At 42.1% G+C, this 27,751-nt stretch overlaps 1 protein-coding gene across 13 annotated transcripts in view; it reads left to right on the top strand.

Annotated features, from left to right (window-relative positions):
• ATP2B2 (ATPase plasma membrane Ca2+ transporting 2) overlaps positions 1–27,751 on the top strand; it is a 393,079-nt gene that overhangs the window by 226,324 nt on the left and 139,004 nt on the right. For all 13 annotated transcript variants that reach the window (XM_066326916.1, XM_066326920.1, XM_066326923.1 and 10 more), the window contains one exon: positions 4,687–5,173. In XM_066326916.1, coding sequence (XP_066183013.1) covers positions 4,975–5,173 — 199 coding nt within the window. In that variant the 5' untranslated portion in view covers positions 4,687–4,974. Of the gene's footprint in view, positions 1–4,686; positions 5,174–27,751 lie in introns of those variants that run through there.

The raw sequence follows: 27,751 nt of genomic DNA on the forward strand, positions 1-27,751 counted from the left end.
CAAGGGAAAGTTGCCTTAAATCTGCTTCCAGTCCTGTTTTCTTAAGGAATGGTATCAGTGAGTACAAGTGGATCTGGTTATGCACCTTGTACTCACTAAAATGTGACACTTCACTGCTTTTCCCTCCTTACTTGGGGGTTCTCTATAGAGCTCAGCTGGAATTTCATCTACAGCCAAGTCCAGGAGGGGCAGTAATGTTCCCTGTGGAAGGGTGAAACTGGTAATTCCCTGAGTTTAACTCCTGCAGAAGCAGCTGTTTGTGCCACCTTCCAGCTGCACCAGGAGTGAACAGAGCCTGGGCATTGCTGATCTCTCTGTCCTGGCTGAGAGGGGATCACCCTTTAACCTGCAATTCCAACAGTTCCTCCTCTAGCAAACCCTGGAATCAGAGCTGCCGTTATCTCAGGTGACAGTATAGAGAAAACAGTCAAATTAAGAATATATCCCCCTTTTTTTTTTTTTTTTTTTTGACCCATCATGAATCCATTATTTGTCCAGACTTTAAGGACTGTGAACTGCAAGTCTTGGGATTCTTCTCTGCTGAAATCTTGTTCATTACATGGCTGTTAACTTTCCTGCCAGCAGAAGCCCAAGTGAAATCAGATGTCCCAATACTTGGGGATGATATCTACATTCTAACACACTGTGAAAATATTTACAAGCTTCCAAGATGAGACTTTTCCTGATTAGGGAAATCAAAGAATAGTTTTCCCAGCAGGCCTGCAGTTAGCTCATCCAAATTGCTTCTGTTTTAATTGGCACGCATTTCCTCTAAGCAGCTAGGAGATGAAAAATATTTGACTTGGGCTCTACAGGACTGGAAGCCTCTTCCCTCAGACACAGCAGCTCTGGAAAAAACCCCAACCAAATGGCCAGCTCAAGTTTATATGGTATTTGTGTGACAAAAATTTATCTTTCACAAGATTTCAGACTAAGGTACAGACTGATATTCTGACTTTTTAATGAGGAAAATAAGGATGGTGTTTTACTCAGGTGTTGTGTGGGAAGTCTTTGGTTATCTGACTTGTGTCTAAGTGGGCTGTGATTTTATCTCTGCTCCAAAGCAGTCTGTTGTTTCCAAAGTGCACTTTGGGCCTTCTTTTGCTCAGTTTTCTACTTTCAGAAGCATTGGGAAGAATAAGTAAAACCAAATAACCTTTTGTCTGGGAAAACCAACCGATGTTTGTGTGTGAAATTCATTTACTGGAGTTTTTTACTTCTCTTTTGTTGAACGTGTATGAGGAGGGATGATTTGCCTCTGAATTGTTCTCAAAAGGATCACCAAATCTTCCTGGTGGAGAAGGAGGTGACCCTGTTTTAGGATGGTGTGGGAATCTGTGCTCTCAGGGCTTGGGGCTGTTTATGTTCCACAAAGCTTTTGGTTATGAATTAAATCCACTGAAACCCACTATATATAGAGCAGTGAAAGCAGCACCCAGAGCATGAAACCCAGTTCACTTTATTTATTGGGTCGTTAGGGTGTTAGATACTTTTGATTGAAGAAGGTGCCAGTATCACCTCCTTTAACCAGGATTTCTTGGTAGTTCATGTAGAACATATCCACATCTTGAAAATATCAATATTGTGAGGGCTTTTTTGTAAAACAATCCCTTCCCTCACCTCCACTCAAAAAAAGGGCCAACAAAAAACCCCACCCAAACTCAGTGCAATAATGGGGTTTGTTGGGGATGACACTCCTGATTTGCCCACTTGTGGTAACTGGATGTATTTTGCAGGTGCAGTGCCCCACGATGGGAATATTGCCATATGCCAGCCACAATTTTTCCTATTCCTCAGCTTTTGGCAAAGAAATATTTCTCACTTTTTAGATATTTCAGCTTTTTTTTGGAAGAAATATTCAATATTCACCATGTAGGAGGGGTGAGGTGGTGGCGTGTCAGTCCTGCCAGCCTGGTGAGGGGCCTGGGCTTTTGCTAGGGGTGTTTCTGGAATGGCATGGAGCCTGAGTGTCCTGTTCCACGGGATGAGGGAGCTGCGTTAGAAGGGAATAATGTCAGTCATGCTCCGTGCCTGTTGGGCTCCTCCATCTGCCTCTCTGGAACGTGAGGTGGTGTTTCTCTGGTGGTGCAGCATTAGGTGAGTCATGAGCAGACTCACAGCCCCTGATTTGGTTTTGAAGCTCTGAACGAAGTGTAAAATTCATATTTGTTGTTTGCTAATATTTAATCCGAGGTGAAATTAAAAATTAAGCAGGCGAATAATTCACGCTGAAAAGCAACAGCACTGTCTCACTGTGGCTGACAAATGACAACAAGTTTCTAAGAGTATTAATTTATAGTGATAGCACAGGGAGCCTAAAGAGATGAGTGGACACATCCCACAGAAAGATTGTGGAGAAAATGTCTTTAATGCTGTGTTTAGTACCCTTTGCATGACAAAGGAAATTGGTAGATGGTTCTCTTCAGAAAATACTCAGAATTGTCTTTCCTCTGTGGTGTTATGGAGCAATTTAAGAACAATTTTAATATTTTGGAGCAATATTTAAAAGGATTTTTTTTAGAGCAATGTTTTTTCTACCTTCTTTTTTCTTAAAATCGTGGCTATCTGAGATGCCTAGCTTTCAAAATCCTGACCTGCACTTAGGAATAGGCTCGATTTTCATTTTTCTTTTAAACCACTGGAAGTAAAGAGCAGACTGTTATTTCAGCTCTTTGTTATTGCTGCAGCCTCAGAGTCTTTCTGACAATCAGACCTCAATCTGCATTTGGCTGTGGCTGACAGCAGGCAGAGCCTGGGATGCTGCTGGTAGGAAGGAGGAGCCCTGGCGATTTGCTGCCTCCTGGGATGAATCCTGCTTGACTGGGCATCTGTGACATTTCTGGCCTGCAATTATTTTTTTTTTTCCCCAAATAATGCTGCAGGCTGATGCTATTTCTGTTTGAAATACTGATCAATCCTGTTTACAAACAGACAAGGCAATAGTGGGAGTAAGGCCTTTTCTTCCTGCTGTATTCACAGCATTACCTGGGCATGGATTGAGGCTGAGCAGTGCCCAGGATGTAAGCATGGAGAGCTGAGTGTGGTTCACCATCCCCTGCTTGGCAAATAAAGGCCTTTTTAAATTGCTCCTTCTGGTTTCTCTTTGTCATTTCCCTTAAAAACATTTTGTGCTGAAATTCTCATCTCATGAATGTGAAAAGCAATATGTGAAGTTATGGGTGGCAGAAGTTCTTAGCACTACAAGATACGTCAGTAAATAGGATGGGTGGAAGAAATGTGTAGCAGTTGGCTGGAATCTGTATATTAATTTTGGTTTGTAATATCATAGTGAAACTTTCCTTTTTTTTTTTTTTCTTTTTTTTTAATTAAATTTTTTCATCCGCAGAAATCAAAGGAATGTTGAGGCTTGACGCTGTAAGGGAGAGGGCTGGTAGAGGTTCAGTTTTGTTACTTGAGAGAGGTAATTCCAAATTAATGCTCACACAGGCCTGATCTCTGTCACGGCAGAGCAGTGGCAATGTCCTTCGAGAGTGGAAATAGCAAACCCTACGTGTTATGTCAACTGTAGCCGGGTGAGATTAAAAGAGATTAAAATTATTGCACAAATATAAAACCGGGACTTGAAACACATCAGGCTCCTCTTGATGTACTTTATCTGGGCATTTATATATCGTTTCCACTGGGGATTGCTGTGCCTAGAAAGTTCAACGTGTGCCCTTTGCCTGTGATGGGTTGGTCAGTCATTAGGCTGCTGGGGTGCCCTTTGAAAGATCTTTTTTTTATTATGAAAACGATCCTGAGACCTCTAGATTAGACAGTGCACTCTCACCAACCCGCCTGAGGCAAAAAAGAAACCTTTAATCTCTGTTAAAACTCTGCGTGCCAAATATAATAGCTGGTTTCAGCAGTATTTAAACCAACTTCATTAGAATATGGGAAGGGGAAACAGGTTTTAAAGGCTGGCTTTAGCGAGCAATCAGCTGTCTCCCAGATGGTCCAAATGGGACTCGTTTGACACTGCACATAAAAAAAGAAAATAAAAAAAAGGGAAAAAGGAGGGAAAAGAGAGAGCCCAGCAGAGTCCTGTGTGTGTCTGTGCCTGCTGGTGACTGGGCTCAGGGGAAAGGACTCCTCAACAGAGGCAGAGCTCCTCTTCCAGCCCTGACATCCCGTTGCATTCCTGCTGCGCTCGCTTGCACAGAAGGCGAGGCTGTAAGATGTAATGTATTTAAATATATTCTGCATTCGTCATGGTGGCTCTGTAGGTTTTTTTTTTCCTGTAATTTCCCCACCCTTGTGGCTAAAAAGCAGTTTAGCTTTAACCCTTTATGAAAACTGGTAGTGTTTAACCTATTTTTATCCTTTTGGAGCTTTGTCAGGGAGCTTTTGTTGTGGTCAGAGGACAGCCCGGGATGGCTGTGTGGAGCAGAGCAGTACTGGGGGCAGATCTTGCACTCCGGGCTTATCACTCACTAATTAATATTCATGACTCATCTCATTTAGCTGCTGCTCTCGGGACTGGAGCAGCGCTGCTATTGGTGCTCCAGCCATGGAGAGCTTTATCTAAGGCTGAGCTGGTGCTATCCTGGGCTGGATGCTGCTGACCTGCAGCACCTCCAGGAAACCCCACCGTGGTGCTGAGCAGGTCCTCTGGGATGCCAGGATCCCTCTGACATCCCCTCTCTGTGCTGCCTTCTAACGAGTCCTTTCTGCTTGTTCCCAAAGGTCCAGAGGAAGAAATGACCATGTAGATTCCACAGCTTGGGTGCAGCATAATGGGAAATGGTGAATGGAGTGGAGCTGGTCTGCAGCCTTGAGAGCAGCCGTTCTGTGACCTCCAGTCAGTCAGGGACACCCTCCACGCCAGAGGCATCCTCCACGTCGCTCGCTGGACACACGCGGGATTCTTTTTAATCTGTCGGATTGGAACTCAAGATTCCTCTCCTTCGCTTTTTTTAAACAGTTTTGAGATTGTATCAACTACAAACGAGTGGAGCAATATAACCAGCCACGATGGGTGACATGACAAATAGCGATTTTTATTCCAAGAACCAAAGAAATGAGGCCAACCATGCAGGAGAGTTTGGGTGCACACTGCAGGAACTGCGCTCCCTCATGGAACTCCGAGGGACAGAAGCAGTAGTAAAAATTAAAGAGACATATGGGGAAACAGAGGGGCTCTGCAGACATCTGAAGACATCACCAACAGAAGGTAAGCACCCCTCACTTCACTTGAATTAGGGGACTTTGTGTAAATGCTCTCCAGACAGTGAAAAAAGAGGTTTTGATTCCAACCTGAACAGAATTCTCATGGTGCTGCCATTATCCCCAACTATAATAAAACAAGACTCTGCTAAGAAAAAAAGTAAATCAACCCAGCTACAGCTAAAGCTGGCTTGAGAGTGAAAGGAGTGCTCCTTGGTTTAACAGCTAAATGCATTAATTCTTCCTTAAAATGACACCAAAAATCAGCATGTGTTTTAGGCGTTGCAAAGAGACTTGAATCTCTGTGCTCCCAGGGGTAAGAAGGTGCAAAATAGTTGCTTCAAAACAGCTTCTCTAGGTATTTGGACATCTCGAGAGTATGAAATGACCTTTTGAGATGCACATTATGTTAGTGTGTAGATCAGAATATTTTATTTTATTTATGTGTAGGTTATTAATCTTCACTTATTATATTACTTTAGACAATTTTGCTTAAATCATCCGTCTGTGATTGTATTGATGTTTTTATTGGTTGCACTTCAGTTGTGTGTAAAATGAAGCTCCTTACTTTCTTATGTTTAGCAATACCAATCATAACTTTCCAGTATCTATTTTCCTAAGGGGTTTTAGAGACGTCTTCCTGATCATTTATCAGTCTGGTTTTCAATGCTCAAAACAAATAATCTCCCCAAAGAGCATTGGCAATAGTGCCATGTCTCCCTCTCCTCATACAATTTTCTTTCTCTTGAAGTACAAGTAAAATTCTGTTTCATTCTAAGAATTCTATTTTTGTTACTGTATTTTCATCTCCTAGGAGTATTAACACTTTTGGAAATTACAGTCTTTCAGTCTATAATATTTCTGCAGTCTTGTAAAGTAGCCAAGATGTTCATTTTAAGTTATTTTCTTTTTCAAGAAGATAGAAGCCTTGGCTTTGTTCCATTCTCTTTTTTCTAAAATTAATCATATAGTTACCTCCGGTATTCAAATGGCTCCAAGTCTGGCATTATTGGTGTGATCATAAACATGTCAATTGTAGTGTGATACCATAAATTGCCCCAGCTGAGGGGTCTCAAAGGAGCAGCTATCACTGTCTCAGCTTCAAGAACTCCACATTTGCACAAAGTCAGAGCTGAGTTCATGGCGGTGACTTCAGTCAAGTTCTGCCAACTCATTCGAGTGGTTACCTGGTCAATGTGAACTTCAAAGGAGATGTTAATTGCATTATGTGTTCAATTTATGACATCAGGGAAACTCAACTCCTCCTATCGGGATGGGGTGTATGGATGCAGCAGCGTGGCATGCTGACTCCAGCAGTAATCTATATCTGATACTGCAGATAAGGTAACTTTCCTCCAAGCATTACGTGCACTTCATCACTTGTGCATTAGGGAAAAACCTTTCCAGCTTCAAATGGCAATCAGCATAGCCTTGGAATCATGAAGGCTCCGCTGGGTTTTAATTTTCAAGTAGATCGCATAATAGGAATTCCCATTCACGCAAATTTGCAGCTTTACTTTTAATCGGAAAAATTCTCTGAAATATGTCTTGTCAAACTCTGGAAACTTTCACTGGAGAGAAAGTATCCATAGCGAGAAACTTTGAAAGCTTATGGCAAATATAAGCTTATATTTAGTTCTAAGTCCCAAGCCATTGTTATTTTTGATTCCAAGCTCAGTGAGGAGAATATTCTTGAAGACGTGACTATTCTTAGAGAAAAGGAACATAATCATTCCTTACATGGAAATGGAATTTTAACATCAAACACACATGATTTGAAAATTAATTATTGACATACTCAGTTTTATCTTTTGGTACCTGCAGTAAACTGAGAATTCCTCATTGAATACCTCTATGAAAAAAATTACTTTTCCAACCAGGCATCATTTTTGGTGAGGCACGATTCACTGAACTCCATTTGGGTTTCACACTTTGGTGTGTTGCACATCTCACATAGTTTTATGGGAAATATGAAATAAGAATTACTGCAGGGCACTTCTTTGAAGAAACCAAATGGCTGAGCAGGAGTCCTGAGTGGCTGTGAAAAGGACCTGACTGTAGAACTTGGTTCTTCCCTGCCTTGTAAGCTCTTCCAGAATTTATCTTCATAGAGTAAACTCCTTGTAATTTTGTGGGATAAGTGCTGAAACAGTTACTGGAGCAGTGAAGAAAGAAATATATTTCCTGGCAGCAGGAACATAATTTGGTAAAATTGGGCCTAACCTGAATTTACTGGTTTATTTAGGAAGTAAGAAGTAGTCATGAGCTCAGAGCTGGCTCAATTAATTTCCCAGGTGGATATTTGATGTCCCACCTGTGGATTGGGAGGATCAAGCACACTTAGAAGTGATTTTTGAAACTATTTTAAAGGCCTTGAAGTTCTCAAGTTAAGATGTCCTATTTGTAACTCAGATGTCATTGACAGTGCCGTGAGGTTCATTTCCCAGTGAACTTGTGTCTCAATTCAGAGTGGAGCTGGGGAAGTCTGCTGAATGTTGAACAGACTAATATTTGCATGCTGAATGAACTAATAATATTATTATGGGTTACAAGACTTCAGTCCCTCCTTTAAATTTTCTTTGATTGCTCCTTTAGCTATAGATGCAGTGGAGATCCCAGCCCTCAGTTATGCCTGAAGGATTTCCTGCCTTAAAGTGATTATTTTATAATGAAAAGCTCCCGTTTAAGTGCTCGTCAAAAGAACCTCCCCAAAATCTATGGAAATAATTCATACAAAAAAATACACATATGTGTCTACTTGAATTTGCTTTAAAAATATTTATGTTCAGATTAGCTTCACTTTCATTATCCCAGAAATAGCACATATAGATCTTTGCAAAACAATGCTGAATCCCCCCTTTGGGCAGAGCTGTGCTGACAGTTGTATACTTTTCCATGCAATTGGAGTCTCTGAGGCCCACTGGAGCATCAGTGATACCTTATAAAGGACAGCTGTTAAAATGGGATGAGTTAGTTGGATGAATACCAAATGAGACTGGAATCCACTCTTTCCAACACTTAACTATATTTACCCACAATTTTATCTAGTACCCACCAATTTACACGAACATTTTCATCTACTTTCCCTTATAGAAAAATGTTTATTTCTTATAGGAGTATGTCAGTGAATTAACTTCCCTGATTTTGTGCTTAAAATAGTTGGACACTGTAGTTTCCAATGCATGGGAGAAGTGAAGGATTCACTGGGTGTAGAATGGTGGAATACCCTAAGTCGGAAGGGATCCACAAGGATCATGGAGTCCAACCCATGGCCCTGCACAGACACGCCAACAGTCCCACACTGTGCATCCCTGGGAGCGTTGTCCAAAGGTTCCTGGAGTTCTGGCAGCCGTGGGGCCATGCCCCACTGCAGTGTAGTGAAGCTTTTTAAACTTTTATATGAAGGAAGAACCTTTCCAGGGTGATATCTGAACAACCACAGCCCAAATAGATGCTCCAGAAGGTGCTACACGTTGGTGATGATGTTGCAGCACTACAGAAGTTGTTTTTCTGTCGGTGTTTAGTGGATACAGAAGTGGCTAAGGTTCTAGAAATGGGCTGGTGGAGTGCACTGGGGGAGAACAGCTTTGTTTTATTTTTTTTCCTGGCTGTAGGTCTCAGGATACCATGAAAAGGTTTTATGGAAAGACACAATATAAATTAACACTTAACTGATAATATTTCTACCGTAGAAGTTGACTTTTTAATCATCACAACTGCCCTTAGCTGAGCTATCAGAGAAGTTCTCTCTCTTTTCAAGTGCATGTTTGTTGTGTGGGGGATACAGACCAAGAATCAGTTAGGCCAGCTGTGGAGGTATGTTCATTTTTCATTACTGCAATCTAAAAAGCCTTTCACAATTTTAACGATGAGGTAGAAGATGAAGAAAGATTGAATGCAACAAAATTAACCAGCTTCTTTTAATACTCATTAGTTTTGGTTCCTCACACTTGCTTCTATAAAAATGCACCTTTAATAACTTAATAGTCTGTTTGGAAGCTGCTCTTGCTGGTTCACCCTGAATTGCAGTCAGGTGCGCCACTGTGTTCAAACAGCTACAGAGATGTGAAGGATTTGGGAAGGAAATTGGGAAAGGAATGAAAAATACTCGATTCGGATAAATAGAAGTTTAAAATAGAAATATAAAAGAATTTTTTCTGTGCTTGTCAGAGACTGAGCTTTATTATAACACATTGTCAAAATAGTCCATGAATGTAAAGAAATTGGTGATAGCATCATTTTCATTGTTAGAAGAATATACTTGAACATGTAGAAACTATTAAATATTATCCATAAGTTCTTCTTACATTATTTTACATTTAAGCTTAGGATGAATAGTATTTGATTGATTTTATTAATTTCTTTCAAAGGAACATTGCCAGCTCTCTGAAAGTAGATTTTAAGAGTTTCTTTGTGATGTTGAGCAGAAGTACCTTGGAAAGTTTCAAAGCAGCATCTTAAAAGCCCTGTAGGAGCAGACCCGCTCATCCTCTCTCTGGATCACCACACTGCTTAATTCCTCATCCTTGTTTGTGGTGTCAAAACATCTCTTGTAGTTCAGGCCCATTTATCAAGCCCCTCAGGCCAGCAGCCAAGCTTCAAGTACACATCCAGCCCTTATTTGTCCATGTTCTCCCCACGGGGAAGGTTTGGTTTGAACAATGAAAACAGCCCTGGCCATGAAAATGCCCCTCAGCATCATCAGGGCCGACGCCTTGCAGGGTTTTTTTCCTAAATTGCATGGGAAAAACCTCATGGACAAACTTTAAACTCATGTTTCACCTGGTTGTTCATGCAGTGCCAAGTGTGGTTGAGCTGGTGAGACCTTGGATAAGTTGGCATTTTTCCTGTGGTTCCATCAGTGATCACTGGCTGTGCCCTAGTGCCCCAGCAGGATCCCAGGGACCTGTGCTTGGCAAAGGGATGGCTCTTTCCATGGGGGGCTGCCTGGGAAGGAAGGGTCCTGCAGGCTCCTTCATTTGGGAATTGCAGTTGCAGGAACCCTCATGTATCCCACTGGGTTTGCTCTCCCTGGGGAGGAGAAGACCCCAGGGAGAGGCCATTGCAGTCTCTTAGTATTTGCAGGAGGCCTGTAAGAAAGTTAGGTAAAAATGTTTTAGCGGGAGCTGCTGTGATAGGAGAAGCAGTAATGGAATTCAACTGAAGGAGGGTAGATATACATTAGATATAAGTAGGAAATTTCATACAAGGAGAGTGATAAAACTCTGGATCAGGCTCCCCACAGAGTGGGGGGTTGTGCCACCCCTGGAAATATTTGACACCAGGTTGGATGGGGCTCTGAGCAACCCAGCTGGAGATGTCCCTGTCCTCTGTAGGGGTTGGGCTGGATGACATTTCAAGGTCCTTTCCCACCCAAATAATTTTATGCTTCTCTGCCTGGATGTCTGGGGGAGCCAGAGAGGTCTGTAGGAAGAGTGGGAAGCATAGAGTGTGCACGGGGGCTTCCCTTCTGCACCCTCCCCACCGGCACACCCAGGGACTCTCCTGCCCCTTCTCTCCACTGGGAAAAGCCCTGCATCCCAAAGAGTTTGTGGCTCTTTGCAGTTCTGCTTTGTGGGGAAGCGCTGGGCCCGTCCCGAGCCACATCTGGCACCGTTGTCACAGGAGTGGGACAGCGGGAAGGATGCAGGGGAGATGGCTGTGTGTCAATAACCTGTGGCAGGTTTGCTTTGGCACATGGGGCTGTCTCAGCCCTGCACAACAGGCCTGGCCCAGCTGTACGGTCTGGCGAGGCTGAATTTGGCTCCTGTGCCCTGATGTGGGCCAGTGCTGGGCAGTTGTGCTGCTCCAGGGGGTCCTGAGCTGCCCTCCTACTGGGGTTGGCAGGAATGGCTCTGTGCTTTTGACACTCCTGCTGCAGGCAGCATGCTGTATTTCCATGAAATCACATCTCCATGTTTCATGACTTGGAACAGGTCAGGTGCGTGGAGATTTCTTGGCAATGGCGCTTCTTTTCCTTATCTAATATTTCCACTGTTTGTATAATGGAACAGCAAACATTCTTCCAAAGGTTACCGAAACATAAGCATCTCAAATGAATGGCTCAGATTCTTCTGTGTGATAAATCCAACTTCATTGCTCATTTTGTTTCTGGGTTCTTGCATGTCGTGCCACTTGCTGATTTACTTTGGCTTTGTTCAGTTACTTGTGGAGGACTAGAGAGATATTGTATGATGCATTTTCCCCATAAAGCTTAAAAAAAAAAAAAAAAAAAAAGAGATACCTGCTCCTTTGAGATTCCTAAATGGCTTGCAAAAAGGTTCTGTCTGGGTTACAGGCAGTGCTTTAAAGTGAGGCCAGGAAAGGCAGAAAGTGAGTGAATGTCTTCTGCTTTTTCTATTAGGCAGCATCAGAGATTTTCTCGGGTCAGTGCTGATTTATTTATGTGATTACCCAGGACATCATCTTCCTCTCAATGATTATCTTACCTCAGCAACACTTAGAAAGGAGGCTATTTTCATGCAGGCTGAAATACCCTTTTCCCTGTAAGACATTAAATGCATGCAGACAGGGTGCACTGACCACAGACATCCTGGTCTTGTACCTCAGATTTAAATTAACAGAAATCTCATTTAAATCTGATTTAAAAAAAATAAAAATTGTCCCTATTCTGCACAGGACTGGTGTTTGTTCATTGTAGTTAACTCAATTACAACTACAATGTTTCATAAATCCAAGGAAAACCTGGCCCAGCAACTTTGTTATGCTTTCCTTCTTTGCAAAGAGGTTATCAGAGTTCAGCATTGTCCATAACGTGTGGTGCCCCAAGTTTCCCCTTGGTCTGAATGCAGTGATGCAATAGAGTGAGTCAGCCCCTTTCTGCTGAGTTAATAAATGGTGGAAAGTGTTGCCATTTATATGGGGCAGTTGATAAACCTGTAATCTCGTTCTTAGGAGTAGTGATTCGAGTTTGTTGGCATAATCAGCTCATTCATTGTGTGAGAAAAAGATGGCCTGCAGCACAATGGGCACGGTGTAAGCATGGCAGAAGTGATCTTTGTGTTCCATGACAGCTACGTCAGCTGCCCCAGTGACAAACTGGGATTACGTTGGTGGTGCTCCCTCGGAAAATGGAATTAGGTCTTTGCTTGGAGGATCAAACAGGGATCGTTCTGGGCTGTGGCGGCTCCTCTGCTGGGGAAGGCAAGGCTGGAGGTTGGACCAGTGATGGCAAAGGCAGGCCTGAAGGGAGGGGTGGCTGCAGCCTTCCCTCGGTGTGTCCCTGTGCTGGGGAGCTGCTGAGAGGGTAACAGGACTGCAGAGGAAAACATCCTTGGGGATTGCCTGCCTCCTGTTGTATTGCAGAAATCCAGAAATATCTATAGACTGCCAGCCTTGAGTGAGAGCTGATTTGTCTTCATTTGGTTCTTGTTTTGAGAAGGCTGCAGGAAGAAAGCAAAGTCCATTACACCAAATGAATAATCCAATCGATGGAGCCAGTGTGCCCTTGATGGAATTAAGCTTTGCCTTTGCAATGTATCAGAGACAGAGAAGGGGTTTTGCCTGATTTTGTTGTTGCCCTGTGAAAGTGAAAAGTTGTCATGCAGTGGTTTTGTCCTGGTGGGACTGGTCTTGATGCAAGAGCACAGCTCTTTAATTTGTTGTCTCAGCTGACACTTACAGGGGTGCAAAAAACCTGCTCCCTTTACAGTGTCACATTAAAATGTAAAGATAAAACAACTACCTGAGTCTCTGTTAGGTGTTCCCAGATATTTGGCCAAGTGTCACTGCTAGCAGTGATGCTGCTTCCAGCTGAACCATGGAAATTAGGAAATTTTGCTGCTAAAGTATTTGTAAAGATCATCTGTAGATTGGACAGGTGATGGCAATGCCTCACAATAATGAAATGTTGAATTTGGGTTTTATTTTATTCAGTATTGCATTGCTGTGTTTTCATGAAAGAGGATTGTGCTATTTTTTGGGTTTTTTTTCGGTAAAATGAGGCTGTGGCTTCACTATGCATGTCTAAGCTCAGCAGCCCTGCAGGAGGAACTAGCATGATTAAATGGTCCTTCTTTTGAAGATAACTTATATCAACAGACCTGGGAGAAGAGCAGTGTTAGGTGCAGTAATGATTTCCTGTCTCCTGTCCCTTTTGCAATTACTACTCACCTTTCAAACCTAGCCTGTTCAAGTTTACTGTTTCCATTTGTTTTCCAAGAAGTCAGAGGTTGGTATTTGACAAGCCTGTTATTTATAAAGGTGAATGGAAAATAAAGCCAAATATGTATTTTTGGCAGTCAGCTCATGTGCTTCCAAGACAAACATTTCTGCAGTCCCTCAGTGCTGACTTCCTTTAATGTGGTACACTCAGAATTTCTGATTTGCCTTCGAAGTATCTCTAGAAATTATTTCTCCTCTATCTCCAGGAGTTTTATTTTCACATCTGTGTAGGTGTTCTGGAAACTGTGCTTGAGATCCTGAAAGGTGTAAGGACAAAGCAGCCTCCCCAACATCCTGAAAAGCCAATGATTACCTCAGACATAAAAAACCTGTTTCCACAGACAATAGATGACATTCTCTGGCACAGCTTTCAGCAGGGTATAGTGACTTCCTTTTTAACTTTTAAAGAAGGAAGAAACCTTTTTTCTGAATGCTCATTATAAATCCCATTCCTTGCCCTTGTGTTGGAGCTGGTAAAACAATGCATTTCAATGTCCCATCTTAATTGCCAGTCCAGAACTTGGCAAAGCAGCCAGGGATTCTATTAAATGCAGAGGATTTCAGTTGTATAATAGAAATAGCTGGGTGTATGTAGCTGCTATTTCTGTAACAATAGCATTTACTAGCCCTTGTTTCCTCTTTGCTTTCAAATGAAATTCTTCGGGGACTGCAGATACTCTTTTCCTGTGTGGATTGTGAGCTTGAGTCGGTTCTGCTCAGACTGGCAAACCTGAGCTTCCACAGGCTGTGCTGCTCCTTTGATTATTCCTTTTGCATTTCGTGTCAGTCTCTCCTCCCCAGCACTTTTCACACAGTCCATTTCAGTGTGATGGCAGCTTAGGTAGATACTATCCCCTAAAGTACAAAAAGTCTGAAAAAAATGAGCATTGGGAAGGGAAACCAACCAAATTTATGGAGTAGTTCAAAAGCTGTCACAATTCTTTTTCCTCTGATTAGCATTGGAGATGAGGGAAAAGAGGGAGTAGCCTACTCCTTTACAGGTGTGCTTCAAAAGGTGAGCTTGCCCTTGAAGGAGGTGCGGAATAAGAGAGGGGAATTTTCTCAGAGCATCCAGTGGGTACTGTATGAACTGCAGCAGGATTTCCCTTTGCCTCTACAAGTGAGGGCACAGCTCCTTGGGTGCTGCAGGCTGAGTGCTCTTTGGTCAGGACTGTGGCAGCATTCACGTGGAAGAAAAATATATGGGAATGTTGTGGAACTGCAGGGCAGCTGTGCGGTTATAATCTTAGCATTAGTCTGGACACCTCAGTTAATTCTTTCCTTGAACAATTCAGCAAATCCACTTGGAGTTTTTGGACCATTTTGCTGGCAGTCTCGAGTGTTTGCCTCAGTTTTGGAAGCCTGGGTCACAATTGGGGTTGCTATGGGTTTCCTTGGGCTTGCCTCACTTTAGTCATGTGTTGGCCCCCTCCCTTTCCCTGGCACAGGAGCTCAATTTTAAAGGAATGATCGTTCCTTTCTGAGCCTTTCCATTTTCTCTTTCCTAGTTTGCTTTTGCTTTTTTTTTTTTTTTTTAATTACACCCTGAAGTTGTTTTATCTTCATTAAAAAGTCCTGTAGTAATAGGAATTGCTGCATTACATCACCACTCTGCTTTGTCAGTGGGGTCATGGCTGTTACACGATTTTCCAGGGATAGCAGAGGACAATCTGCAGCCAAAATCTCTGTGGTAAATTTGTCCTTGAACTGTAGTGTTACAGGTGTTTTTAGCCCACAGAACCCCCAGAGAAAATTCCTCCTTGTTTGTGAAAACGAATCCCAAGAGTGAAGAAGCTGGCCAGGTCAGTACCTGCGATCTTCACTACTCAAATTGTTGAGTTTTTACGGAGAGGGAAAACCTGAAAATACTTCAAAGCCCCCCGCCATTTCCTGCAGAAACACAGTGTAAACTTGGAAAATCCTGGGAGGTTCAGGTATGCTCTCCTGCTGGCTTTGTGCATCTCTCCCGTGGAGTTCTGAGTGCCTGGGCTGCTCCTTTGTTCCATTGTTTTCTCAAGCCATTGAGTTTTGGGGTGTGTGGGGCAGAGCAGGGACAGTGTGACAGGACTCACCTGCCTCCCTGGGGGTGTGGGACCATTGAAGTGTTCAGGACAATTTGCTATCTAGACTTCAGACACAATCAGCTGAGGGGGACCACGATGGTAAATTGTAGGTGCTTATCAGTGGCACAGGTGCATCAGATGGTATCAAAATCCTCCGAAAATGGGGGAAAATAACCCTCTCTAACACTGTCTTTTTACTGTTAGTAAGACATTACTTCAATCTTGGCCCAGAGGTGAGTGGCTGACAAAGTTCCAGCCTCCACACCAGTGCTGATACAAAAGCTTTTCACTTATTTATGCATTTTTAGCAAAGAATTTGATATTTATTGGTTCTAAGTGACATGATTCTCTTCATTAATGAATAGTCTGTCCTCTGTTGGTTATTGATATTTTCCTCTTCATGCTGATTTGCTTCCCATTCATTAGTTCTTTTATCACATTTTCCTCCAGCTTTCCAGGCCTTAATCTCTCCTGTATCTTCAGATACTCCAACAAGAGTCTGGGAAGAAACTCAACTAATGCTGGCTAAAAGTTGGGACATGGCACTGCTTGCAATTAAGTGAAATAACTAATTAGGAGTTAGTTAGCATTACATAATTTCCAACATTTCAGTGCTACATGAGGCTGTTACATGAGCATTGTAGTTGACCCAAGGCTGATAAATCTGCTTATTTTTGGTTCTTTGTCCATCTGATGATTCCAAGCTCCCAGTGTTGAATGACTCCACAGAGGAATTTTTAAAATTTATGAGGAACTAAGGCAATTCTATGAATGCATTGCTGGGTTTGTTCCCAAGGAAGTCTCAGTGGTTCTGTTACACCTTCTGCTGCTTTACTTGCTTATCAACATGGAACCTCATGTGCTGCAACCCCTGAGGTAAAACCCAGAACCTGAACTCTCAGAAGTGAGTTTTAGAGGAATGGTCATTCTTTTCTGTGCCACTGGTGGTTTTTCTTCTCTCTCTTTTCCACCCAAAGCCACGCTGAGGGATGTGCACAGTTTGCTGTGTTAGCGGAGAAAAGGAACGGTTTTAGCTGAGGATGTGCCACAGTTCAGTTGTGTTTACTTCAGTGCTGGTCTGGTTGTGTTTAATGCCACAGCGCAGCTGGGTTCGTTTGCTTCAATAGGAAATATCAGATGGCAGAAGTCATTAAGCTCAAATTGTCTAATTGAGTGTTTGGAAGTGACCCCTCAGCAGAGGACAAATACACGCAGCTCGTTAACATGTGTGTGCTCCTTTGCTCCAAAATACCATGTGAAGCTCAGAGCGAGCTGGATTCATGCTTGAGTTGGATGTTAAATAAATGGCTTTGAAGAAACAGATTTTGCGCCCTCAGCCCTAAAGAGTGGGTATGGTAAGAGACCTGCAGAGTTTGAAAAAATTTAAAAATAACTTTGTTTTAGCATTTGCAATAGACGGGGACTTTTAAGGTAAACTCAGTAGGTTTTTTTTTTCCCTTCACCAAACCAAGATCTTATTTTTAATTCCTGATGTTAATCCTATTTAACAAGGCTATCAGTGTGGCATGTTTTGCCATGAGATGCCAGCAGTTCTTTTTGCTGCCCCACTTTTCCCAAAGTATTGATGCTGACAAGAATGTCTCTGCAGCTCACAGCTTAAAATTGCAGAGGAAGATCGGGTGGGACTCGCTGTGGAGTGGCAATCTCTGGATGGGGAAAGCTCTGTGTCTGCTCTTCTGCTCTCTCCTATCAATGTCCCCACGCTCAGCAGATGCTGCAAGGGACACCTCACCTTCTCTGTGGGTGGGACATGTCCCTGTGGGGACATCCAGTCCTGCCCTGGGGTCACTTCCAGCTGCTATTCTCGGTGCAGGGGGCACTGCTGGCATCCTTCCCTGGAGAATCCACCGGGTTCCTCTGCAAGCCCAGGGCATCTCTTCTATCCAGCCACGCTCACGTTGGCACAGCAAACTCTGTTCTAAATGAGGGATTTGGAATTAATGCCCCCAAGCTGGGACCCTGGATTTCTTGTTACTTTATCACTATCTCAGTGTGATTTAGGGAGCCTTTCCTCCTCTTACCTTTATTTTGAGCCTCTTAACTTGCATTGGCAGCCTCGAAAATCCTGCTTGAAAGTCCTGAATTTTATTTGGGGGGCTTCTTCTTCTGCTGCTTAAATCTTTTTTAAAAGATTCAGTTGGAGGAGGCTGCCATGGGGTCTTTAAGAGAAATTTCTGCCAGCTTCATTTAAATTTGGGGGGTGGAAGGAGAGGAATAAGCTTAAGTCTGTTTTAATTCTGAAATATTTTGCAGAAGTTCATTCTATTATTAAAAATTGATAGCACATCTTTGCTGCCTGGGATTGCCTGGGAATGTTGTAACCCAGGTGGATTACAAGGACTGTTGGTGGCTGACAGGATCAACAAAAAAATCTTAAGCTATGTGATGCTTAATTTATTAATCTTGCAAATTATCCATGTTTTCTTGTGAACAATTGCAGGTGTTGGTGTGAATGGTCAGCAATGATAGAAATGTTTCCCTGATGAATATGAGTAATCTGGCCTCCCTGTTATGAATATCTGCATTTTCCACATTTAACATTCAGTATAATGTTCCCTCTTGTGGACTCTTCCACATCTGAATTTATGCTTATAGACAACCTGAAAAAACAAGTATAAAAATTCTGTTCTGTTGTGATTTTAGACCAAACCATTCTTGGTTCGATTTTCTTTACTTTCTCCCATTGTCCTTTGATAACAATTTCTTTGCACATTGCCTTTATTGCTCACTTGCTTTTTTGGTCTGTATCTGTTTAGTGGTCTGGTGTTTGATTTTATTTTCTTTTTAAATTTTTCTGCTTCCTGATGTCCTTAAATATCTTTGATTTTGAAATGGTTATGAAATCACCCTTGTGGCCTCAGGCAGCTCCACTTTCTGTAACAATCAAAGTCCTTGGAGGTGACCCTGTACTTTCAAGTATTGATCAGGTCGTGCTGAGCATTTGTCCTGCCTGAACTTGGCCCTTTTGGCAGAATTTATCTCCTTTATCTGCTCTGCCCTATTTTTGCTGTTTGAACTTGGCTCTTTTGGCAGGGCTGCCTCTGCCTTATCTGCTGAGCTTGTTCTGCAGGATGGTGGGGATCAGTCGAAAATCCCTGGCACAACTGGGAGATTGTGGCTACATTAACTCTTGGCAGCAGATTCAGTGTTGACTTTTAAAGGCAAACAGTTCAGGATGACTTAAAATAAATCTTCTTGAGATATTAAGTAGAGCTGATAATTACAAGCCAGGTGCATTGAATGAGGAACTAGATGATCTTCTGTAAATGGATGTACCAGCTTCCAGTTTAAACTATTTTAAGGCCAGCAGTGGTCTTCAAACTGGGTTTGTGGCTTTAAAAAGAAAAAAAAAATCCCAAAAACCTACTCCAAAACCAAATTACGCAGTGATTCTCATACCGTTTAAAATTAGATCAGATTTTATTTCTGAATCTTTGAAAAAAATTTAGCTTGCTCTTTGCTGGAAAGGCTGTCAAGAGAAGTATTTATGTAAGAAATTAATTTTGAAAACTTCTGCCTATTTTAACTGGGTGAGATAATTAAATGTAAAAGTTAGAGGCTGAAACTCAGTATTTTAAATGACGGGGAAGATTGGCTGCTTGTGTTTGTGTTTCTGGACATGCAAGAATTGGGTTTTATTTCCTTCTGTCCCTGACTTAACCCTTATTTTATTCACATCAAAGATGAAATTTCTATTTTTTCCTCAAGCAAGATAATTTAAATTCTCTACTTTTGGGCATATCACAAGAGTTTTCAGTGTTTTCTAGAAAAGATATTATTAATTTAGCATTTAGGGCTTATGACAAAGCCTTTTAAAGTGATAAACTTTTATAATATTGTTAAAGTTAATAGATTTTGGTGCTTTGACTCTTTGGTCAGCTGCAATAATCTATCCAGTCTAAGAAATCAGGATGTAGTTATTAAAAAAAAACAAAAAACCAGTCGTTAAAATACTTTCATATCATGATAATTGGTTTCCATAGGAGAAGATTGAAAGTGATAGGGCATAATATTAGCAGATACTCTTAGATTTAAATTATCTTTAAATAAAGTCAACTGTTCCTTACTTAAGACTTCTTGAAAAGCGCTCAAGGGAATTTTGGTTTGAGAACTGGGAGGAACTCTGGAATGGCAGTTTACAGAACCATTCAATAATAGTGCTGAGTTGAGTGAGTAAAGCCAAGGAAGACTTTTCTGCTGGTGAATAGGGACATTCTCCCAGGGCTTCTTTACAAATCCAAGTTTACAGCAACTCTCCTGCTTTTCCAACATCACAGAAGACTGATTGCACCTAATCAAATAAAGATAAAGGAAAACAAAACAATTTAAAAGTAGCCAGAAGTGTTTAAAAATACCACAGTGGCAGAGTTATAGAGGCTGGGGAAGCAGGAAAGGAAATGTTGGGAAGTGAAAGTGAAACATGTGGATAACGCAAGGACTCATTTCTAATCAGCAGGAGCACTTTGTAGCGGCGTTGGCAGGAGTCAGGAGCAGATAATAGCATGGCGAGGAAGTGTGAGGCTCAGGACAGGGTTTCCTCCCTGCGGAGGCAGTTTATCCAGTGTTTGTAAGCACTGGTTTATTCAGTAACCAGTAACTCGTTGAGGGGAGCTGGCAAACAGCACCAATTAATGAGCAGGGCCGTGTCTCTTCCAGCTGAGCACCTGAGCTTGTGCTCAGTATTGAGGCAGGGTGTGAGAGTAGAGTGAGCTGGCAGGGGAAATTAATTAATGCATTCATCCCCATTAGCAAAGGCCACGGTTTTGTTCTGCAGCTCATGGAGATTTTAGCAGGAAATGGAACTGCCACATTCCATTTGGGTTCCAGTTTGGCTGTGGTTTCTGAGGTAAAACAGCCCAGTTGGTGCAGAAAGAGCCCACCATTTGTAGGGTCTCCTCTGCTGCAGATGGAATTCAGAGAGGAAAAATTGCTGGGGCTTGGGTTGGTTTGGGGGTTTTGTGTGCATTTTTGTGGTGATGGTGGTTTTTGGGTTGTTTGTTTTAAGGCAAAATTGCATCCCCAGGTCCAGGCAGTTCAACATCCAGGTCTGCCCATGGCTTTGTAACCATGGGCGGTGTCAGGACTGCAGGGTCCTGAGGAGTGTGCAGACTTCAACTGCAGCAGCATTGTCCAATTTTTATTCAAATTAAAACTCTTCTGTACAACCTGGCCCCAAGGGGCCAGTGGCTCCCTAAGGATGAGAGCCACTAGGGATGAAAGCCTCCTTTTCCAGGAGGGTTAATTGTTCAATAAAAAGAACAAGGAGGCCTGGTCCTTTATGAACAACTCGGTTTATATTGCTTGAAGTTCTGAAAGAATTCATTCACTCGAATCTACTTTTCAGCTGGTTGCTCGTACTCCTCCTTTTGGGAGGTGTGCTTGGCGTTCCCTCCTAATCCTTTAGAAATAACAGAAGCTTCAGTCCACAGAAATACTCAAAGATTTGATCTTTCCCTGAATCTGAAGCAGTGATTGATAAATAACACCTTGCCATCACCTGAAGAGCTGACAACTTTATTTCATGTACTCTAGTAAAACAATGCTAAACAAATATTTATTTGCCTGAATAAAGCCTAAATGGGAGTGGTAAAGCAGCAGGCTTAGAGGAAAATTTGTAGGTGTGGGTTAATTGTATCAAAAATTATGTCTGGCAAGGGTAAAAAGGCCTTCCTCAGTGTCATGTTGACTGAATTTTGCTTGTTCTACTCACTGCAATTTAATGTCCTGCCAAACAGCCTCAAAAATTCTCTTTTGCTTCCACTCTGGCTTCTGATGTCCCGAAATATATGCACTTTTTTTTTCTTCAGTCCAGGTGTTTATGTTTAGACAGAGTGAAAATTTAATCTTTCTCTCAGAATATCTTCTGTAAACACAGTGCAGTTAATGCTGTATATATGATGTTTTTTATAGTATCTAACTCTGAAAAGGAACATTTTAAAGTGGGTTTGATTGCAGTTACTCATCTCTTCCCACCCAGTTTCTGGTAAAAAAACCCTCCCAGAATCTGCAATAGTAATAACACCTTTGAAAAAGGAAATTTTTGAAGTACTTAAGGACTTCTGGGAACTAAAATTGAAAAGAAATTCTATTAAAAGATATGTTAAAAAAAAAAAAAAAGGTTGATCAATCAATGAACCATGTTACCATTTCCAACTGACTAAAAACCTCGAAGATTTTTTTTTTCAAAGCTTGCAGAAGGAAAAGGAAGGCAGGACATAGTTCATAGGACACAGTGGATTCCCAAACTATTTTCTTCAATGGAAAAAATGAACCACAACTTTTCCAAACAACTTAGGGTATTTGTAAGACTGTGTTTAACAAAATCAACCTCATTTGGGGAATACTATGTTTGAAGGAATTCTTTACAGAAATTTAGGTGTGCAGAGAAAGGCCGAGGTGGATTTCATTTTAAAGCTTATTGTGCTCAGTTCTAATAATGAATTTAATTTTGAAGAGGGCAGAAATTGTCTCTGCCAAAGCAGAGACAGCAGTGTGCATTTCAAATGCTGGAAATATTGCCCTGATTTTATAAAGTAGCCCTTGCTCCTAATTTAAGTGCTTGTGCTTCATAAGCTCGAGCTGCTCTACACAGAAGGGAACATATTTTACCGTGGCTGTTGTGTTTTTTCACTGACACACAGCAGCTTCCTTGAGGAGGATTTTGAATGAGCTTTCCTGTCGCAGAAATACTGGAGATGCTCCTGCAATTAAAAAGAAAAAAAAAAAAAAAAAAAAAAGGAAAAAAGGGAACTAGAACAAGAGTTAAAGGTTTTATAACAGACCACAAAATAAATCCTGGACCAGCTGTAAACTGTAAGAGAGTTAAACTGACATCTAGGGTTTAAAATACATAAAGCTGCATCAAGCACCGGGTGAAAACATGGATTTCCATGGTAAGGAAGAGTTCTGGATGTGGGCTGTGAATCAGATCCCATCTGTGTGGCCTTTGGGCTCCTGAGCCATGAGTTTCTGCGGCTGAATTTCAGAACCCTGGCTGGGGTAGTTCATGGCAATTACTCAGGAATCTCCTGTTTTGAGGAGGATCAAGCACTGTTTGAATACCTGTGAGGGGGAGCTGCCCTGCATTACTGAATAACCAAATTCTGCCTGGCTGGGACCTGTTTCATTTCCATGTGCACTTCGTTGACCTGTGAATGGAGGCCAGACTCATTTAGAAAACGCACAGCAGCCCACATGTGAGTGATCTGCTTTCAGCTGCAGAGCAGCACTGGGATCTTTGGAGTGATCCCAGTTCTCAAACTGCTGTGAGCCCAGCTGGGGCAGCTCGGGTCAGTGTGTGGCTATTTCTGCTTAAAAAAAAAGAACCTTTCTGCCATTTGAAGATGAGATTTTCCTGATTTTCCTCACACGGGTTCAACAGGGATATGGGGCAGTTTTGGTGCTGAGGTCTGGAAAAATCCACTGCAAGTCGAGGCCTTTGGGAATAGGTTTTTAGAGTGACACCAGTTGTGTAGGACTGGTCTGATGCTTTGTATCTGAGAAGACTTCAAAGGAAAAATGGTCAAATGACACATCTGCATGACCTGATGATCTGTACTGCATTGCTTTCCAGGATGTTGTCATTTTTACTTTGTGGTTTTGTAGAGAATAAGAAAAGTGCTGGAAAACATTAAAGTTTTCCAGCTTTCAGAGATGCTGGTTGTTAGAATGGACAAACTCAGCAATGTGGTGATTGGGAATTACTCCCAAGAGACTTTCCTGGAAGAAGAATCTTGTCTATTTTGTTCAGATCATGTTTGAAATGATGTTTTTCATCTGTTGTTCTAAAACTGCAAGCAGCTTTGATTCCTTCTCTTTTTCGAGTAACTGATTAGTTGCTGGAATTGTGAATTATATTTTTATGAAGAAAGATGTACTGAGTTTTAGCTCTTCATGTTTAAATGGTCTGCTTTCCTCTGCTCAGCCAAAATCAGCATTGTCAGTTGTCTTGCACAGATAAAACTGTCCCAAGTTGTGGTTTTCCCTGTAAATGTTCTGTGAGCTGGAACCTGGGCTGGTGAATTATAGATAAGAGCACCTGAGAGGGCTGAGGTGTCTGTTCCCAGAATTTTGTGATGGAAAAGCTGCCTGAAGAAAATTGTACCTTGAATAATTTAGGAGTCTGGGTTGGGCATGAGGTGCTCTTGGCGTGCAGAAATCCACATTATTGCTGGATGGGCAGGGTGTGTTCAGAACAACTTCCCCCTGAATCCACCTGAGCAAGCTTCAGGACTCTCCTGAAAGGCAAAAAAAAATGTATTTTATGAAGTTTTTTTCAGAATATCCACTGATTGCAGCTTGTTACTTCTTGAAAGTGGGCAGACATTGTGTCCAGTGTGTGGCACCACAGGGATTGCTCTGGAATCAGGGATCTCATGTGGGAACAGCAGCAGAGCTTTTTTGGTGCCTCTCAAGAATTTCCACAGCTGCTTTGTTTGAGCATTTTGCTGGTTTTCAGTCAGGTTATATTCCTCCATTTTTATTTGATTTGGGGACATCAGCATTTGTTATGTGAAAAAGTTTATGTTCGTGTCTTAAACTCAGATCATGGGTGGTTTTGGAGGGAAAGTAGAAATGCCACATTTTCCCTTGAACTAATGAAGCTGTTTATTAGGATATGAGACATAAATGTTGCCTTCTGTCACACAAACACTTCTGTTGCTCAGTAAAAAAGAGAGCCATAGGTTTACATTTTACTACAAAATGTGGAATTACATTCAAGAAACTCCTTTGGCAGTATTGGGAATGAGTGGGGAATAGAACCCTTGTGTATTATTATTAATTATTATTATTATTAGCCATGGTATCTACAGGAAATGTGAATCTTTTTCCATCACATATTCAGCACCATCACAGTTACCAACAAATCAAGACAGAATAAGATAGCAGTTCTTGTTCTGGCACTTGATTTTGCTTTAAAGTTTTGATTCTGTGTAAGATGGAATTCTGATGAACCTTGTAATAATATTCTGCTTTTATTCTGTGGTGTATTCCCCAAATCCTCATTGTTTATAGGCAAGAGGCCAAGCAAATGCCAACCATGTGTGGTACAAAGGTGAAGAAAGTTAAAGATTCTGTTTCAGTACGTGGGTATTTATCTTTTGTAGGCTTCATAATAAAAAAGATTGTTTGTTCAATTAATTTCCAAGAACAACTTACTCTTATTCCCGTAATTCTTAGCTTCACACTGTGTGCAAAATTCTTGCTGAGAGTTTTTTTGTGGAGAAACAATTGCTCTTTGTGTATTAGAATCCATGTTGCATTTGACGTAACAATGTTATCTTTATTAAATTTCCTTGTTATATCTTTTGATTTATGGCCCTCCATAAATCCTCATTTTAAAGAAAACTGATCTAGTATTTTTAGTGCCCCCATGCTGATACTAAAATGTGGGCTAAAATAATAGAGAATTCCAGTTGTAATCCTGAATCACAGGGACTGGAAATTCTGAGAGGTCAGTACTGAGCAGGCAGCACAGCATTTCCTGAGGGGATTCTTTTTGTGGAATTTTCATATTCTAGGACAGGCTAATTTTTCTTCCTACCAGCATTTTTGCTCAGGTCTTAAAGGACACTTCAGGACAAACAGTGAGTGTCTGGGGCCAGGCTCCATTGGGGTCAGGTCCTGTTCTTTGGCGTTTTTGGGGCACTGTGAGGGATCTGTGCCTGATCCAGCACAAACCTGGATCTCCTGCCCAGGCTGAGAGGATCCTAAAGATATGGATATTCACCTTGCAGTCCCTTGCCCAGCCCTGCTATAAATACCTGAACGAGGCCAGGGAAGGCAGCTCAGGTGTCCTGTGCTAGAGCACTCTTGGAGAAATAAATATTGATGTGCTACAAGGCATTTGACAGGGGAAGGGAAGGCTCCAGCTGAGTGTCTGCACGAAGCAAACAGGGAATTATCTGTTGCTGCTGAGATCTTCATCCAAACCAGCTTTAAATCCACGCCTCGGTGCAGCAGGAGAGTTTGGCTTTGGATGCTGAATGAACAAAGCAAAAGCAGAGTTCCCAAAAGGAAGCTGAAGTGCGGATCATCGTGGAAAAGTCGTGCCCATGGCAGAAAACAGCAGGCGTTGGGCATTGCTGAGGAGGAGTTTCCTAACAGAGCTTGCATGGATACTCGGGAGGGAAAATGTGCTAGAAGTGGGCCTCAAAGAAGAGCTGTTTGCCGAGGACAATTAAATGTTGCAAAAGGGTGAAGGAGGTGGATTTTTTTCCCCACAGAGTTCATAGTTACACAGGGAAAGAGCAGTTATGTCCAAGGCTGGCCACTCTTTAAAATGGACTCCTCCAGGTCACAGCATTCCAGGTGTGTTCTGCAACAGCTGAAGGGTGAAGAGAAGAGAAACATTTTATTTCCATGTCCCTAAACCTTTCCAACAGAGGAAATTTCTTCAAGCAGAGCTGAGGTTCTAAATCTATGGAGAGGCTGAATCAGGGGGGAAAGATATTCATGTTTGTCTCCTTTCAGCAATAGCTGTTCCTCTATGGTGACACTGGTAAATCCAGTGCTGAAATATGGGACTGAATATCTGCAAAGCTCAACTGGACACTTCTCTGTAGGGCTCTGGTCAGAAGGATTTTTATCCTCCTCAGCTTCTCCCTCTCTCTCCTTCCATCTCTCTCCATCAGGATTTTTTGGGCAGGAGACCCAACCTCTTCTGCAGTTCTTTCCAGAGAAACATCCACGCATTAGAGTTCAGATAGCCCAGCACCACCTCTGTGGTGAGTTACAAAACCAAAGCACAAGCCGAGGGAGTGATAAATAAGATGTGACTCACAAAATCAAAGCTGTTGGTGCATCACTTGTGGCGGGTGCATTTTGCCTTCCCCCCCTGAAGCTATCCAGCAGCTGCCTCGAGAAACAACCTGAATGTCATCTTAACTCTTTACCAATTTTATTCTAACCTGGAACAAGAGGACAACAAAGGAAAAATGCATGCCTCGGGACAAAACTTGCCTATTGTCATGAGTTAACAGTTAACTGGTGAAAGAACATTGGAATACTTAGAAATCAAGCTATATTTAGATTATTCAGAGCAAGGGCAAGGTCAGTGGCTCGTTCCCTGATGCAAATGCAGGATTGCAGAAGGACGAGGGTGTTCCAGCCACAATTCACAGCTGAGCACATCCAGGAGGCTCCAGAGCAGAGGTGCCTGACTGCCAGTGAGAGAAGGTTGGCCTTAGAAATCCAGCTGCTTTTAGGAGCAGAAAGGTGATGCTTTGAGTTTTATCTCCCATGTGTTTCAGGTTCTGTGGTGCCCAGGGCTGCAGCTCTGAGCTCACAGTCAGTGTCACTCAGCTCTGCACACAGCAGGGACACAAAACAAATCCTTTCACTGCTGAGGACCAAGGACAATTTCAGGCCCAAAAGCACAAACAAGGGTGGGCTGGAGGGAGGAACAAGAAGGATGGGACCTCACAGCCTGGAGCTGGAATTGGACAATTAAACCCCAAGATGCAAATGGACCAAAACTTATAAAAATGTGAGACCTCGTGACCGTTTGTCCATTTTGTGACCATTTTTAGTCCACCTTGGGTGTAGCCCTGGCCAGGCTCTTGTCCTGCCCAAGGTGGATCCTGGAGGCCTTTCAATAAATCCCTACTTTATTCTCTAACTCTGTGCAGTTTCTGTTTCAGCTCAGCCTGTCCAAGGCATCAAAGTAGGTGCTGTGTGCAGGAGTCAGGAATTATCCCTGAGGTCTCTAGGGAAATTCTTGTGTGGTGGTTGTAACCAATCTCACTCCAGAGATCCTGCTCAAAAAATCAAAAGAACCCCCCACCCAAAAAAAAAAAAAAAAAAAAAAAAAAAAAAAAAAAAAAAAAAAAAATGTGTTAGGGATTAATCAGAGTAACTGGCAATTGCTGAAAAAGCAACCATTTAGTAGGTGTGTGTGTCTGTTATGGATGGAATGGTCTGGAAAGCAGTGCAGGACATTGTGTATCTATATGGGAATTGCTCTGAAAAGTTTGGGGTGTTTTCTGCAACTTAACCTCAATCTTGGTGCTTTTATTCTGCTTTTTAGAATAGCAGCTTCACAATTTGAAGTGCAATTAAAAAATTCATGCCAGAGGGAAATGTGGTCATTCACACTTGCATTTGGGAGTTCTTTTGGATTTATTGTATTTGTGTGGATGAATAATCAATGTGGAGCAGAATGCTCTGGCTCTTAACTGATTCACAGCCTTCTGGCAGGGAGTAAAGTGCTGGTTGCACCTGCACAGAGCAGGTAGAGAGCAGGATTTTTGGGATAACCTGTAGGTATGAGGGGGTTGCTGTGCAAATGAATCCTCTGAATAGTTCCTATTTCACAG

Source organism: Sylvia atricapilla, chromosome 11, assembly GCF_009819655.1.
Source record: "Sylvia atricapilla isolate bSylAtr1 chromosome 11, bSylAtr1.pri, whole genome shotgun sequence".
In the NCBI taxonomy this organism is placed as follows: domain Eukaryota; kingdom Metazoa; phylum Chordata; class Aves; order Passeriformes; family Sylviidae; genus Sylvia; species Sylvia atricapilla.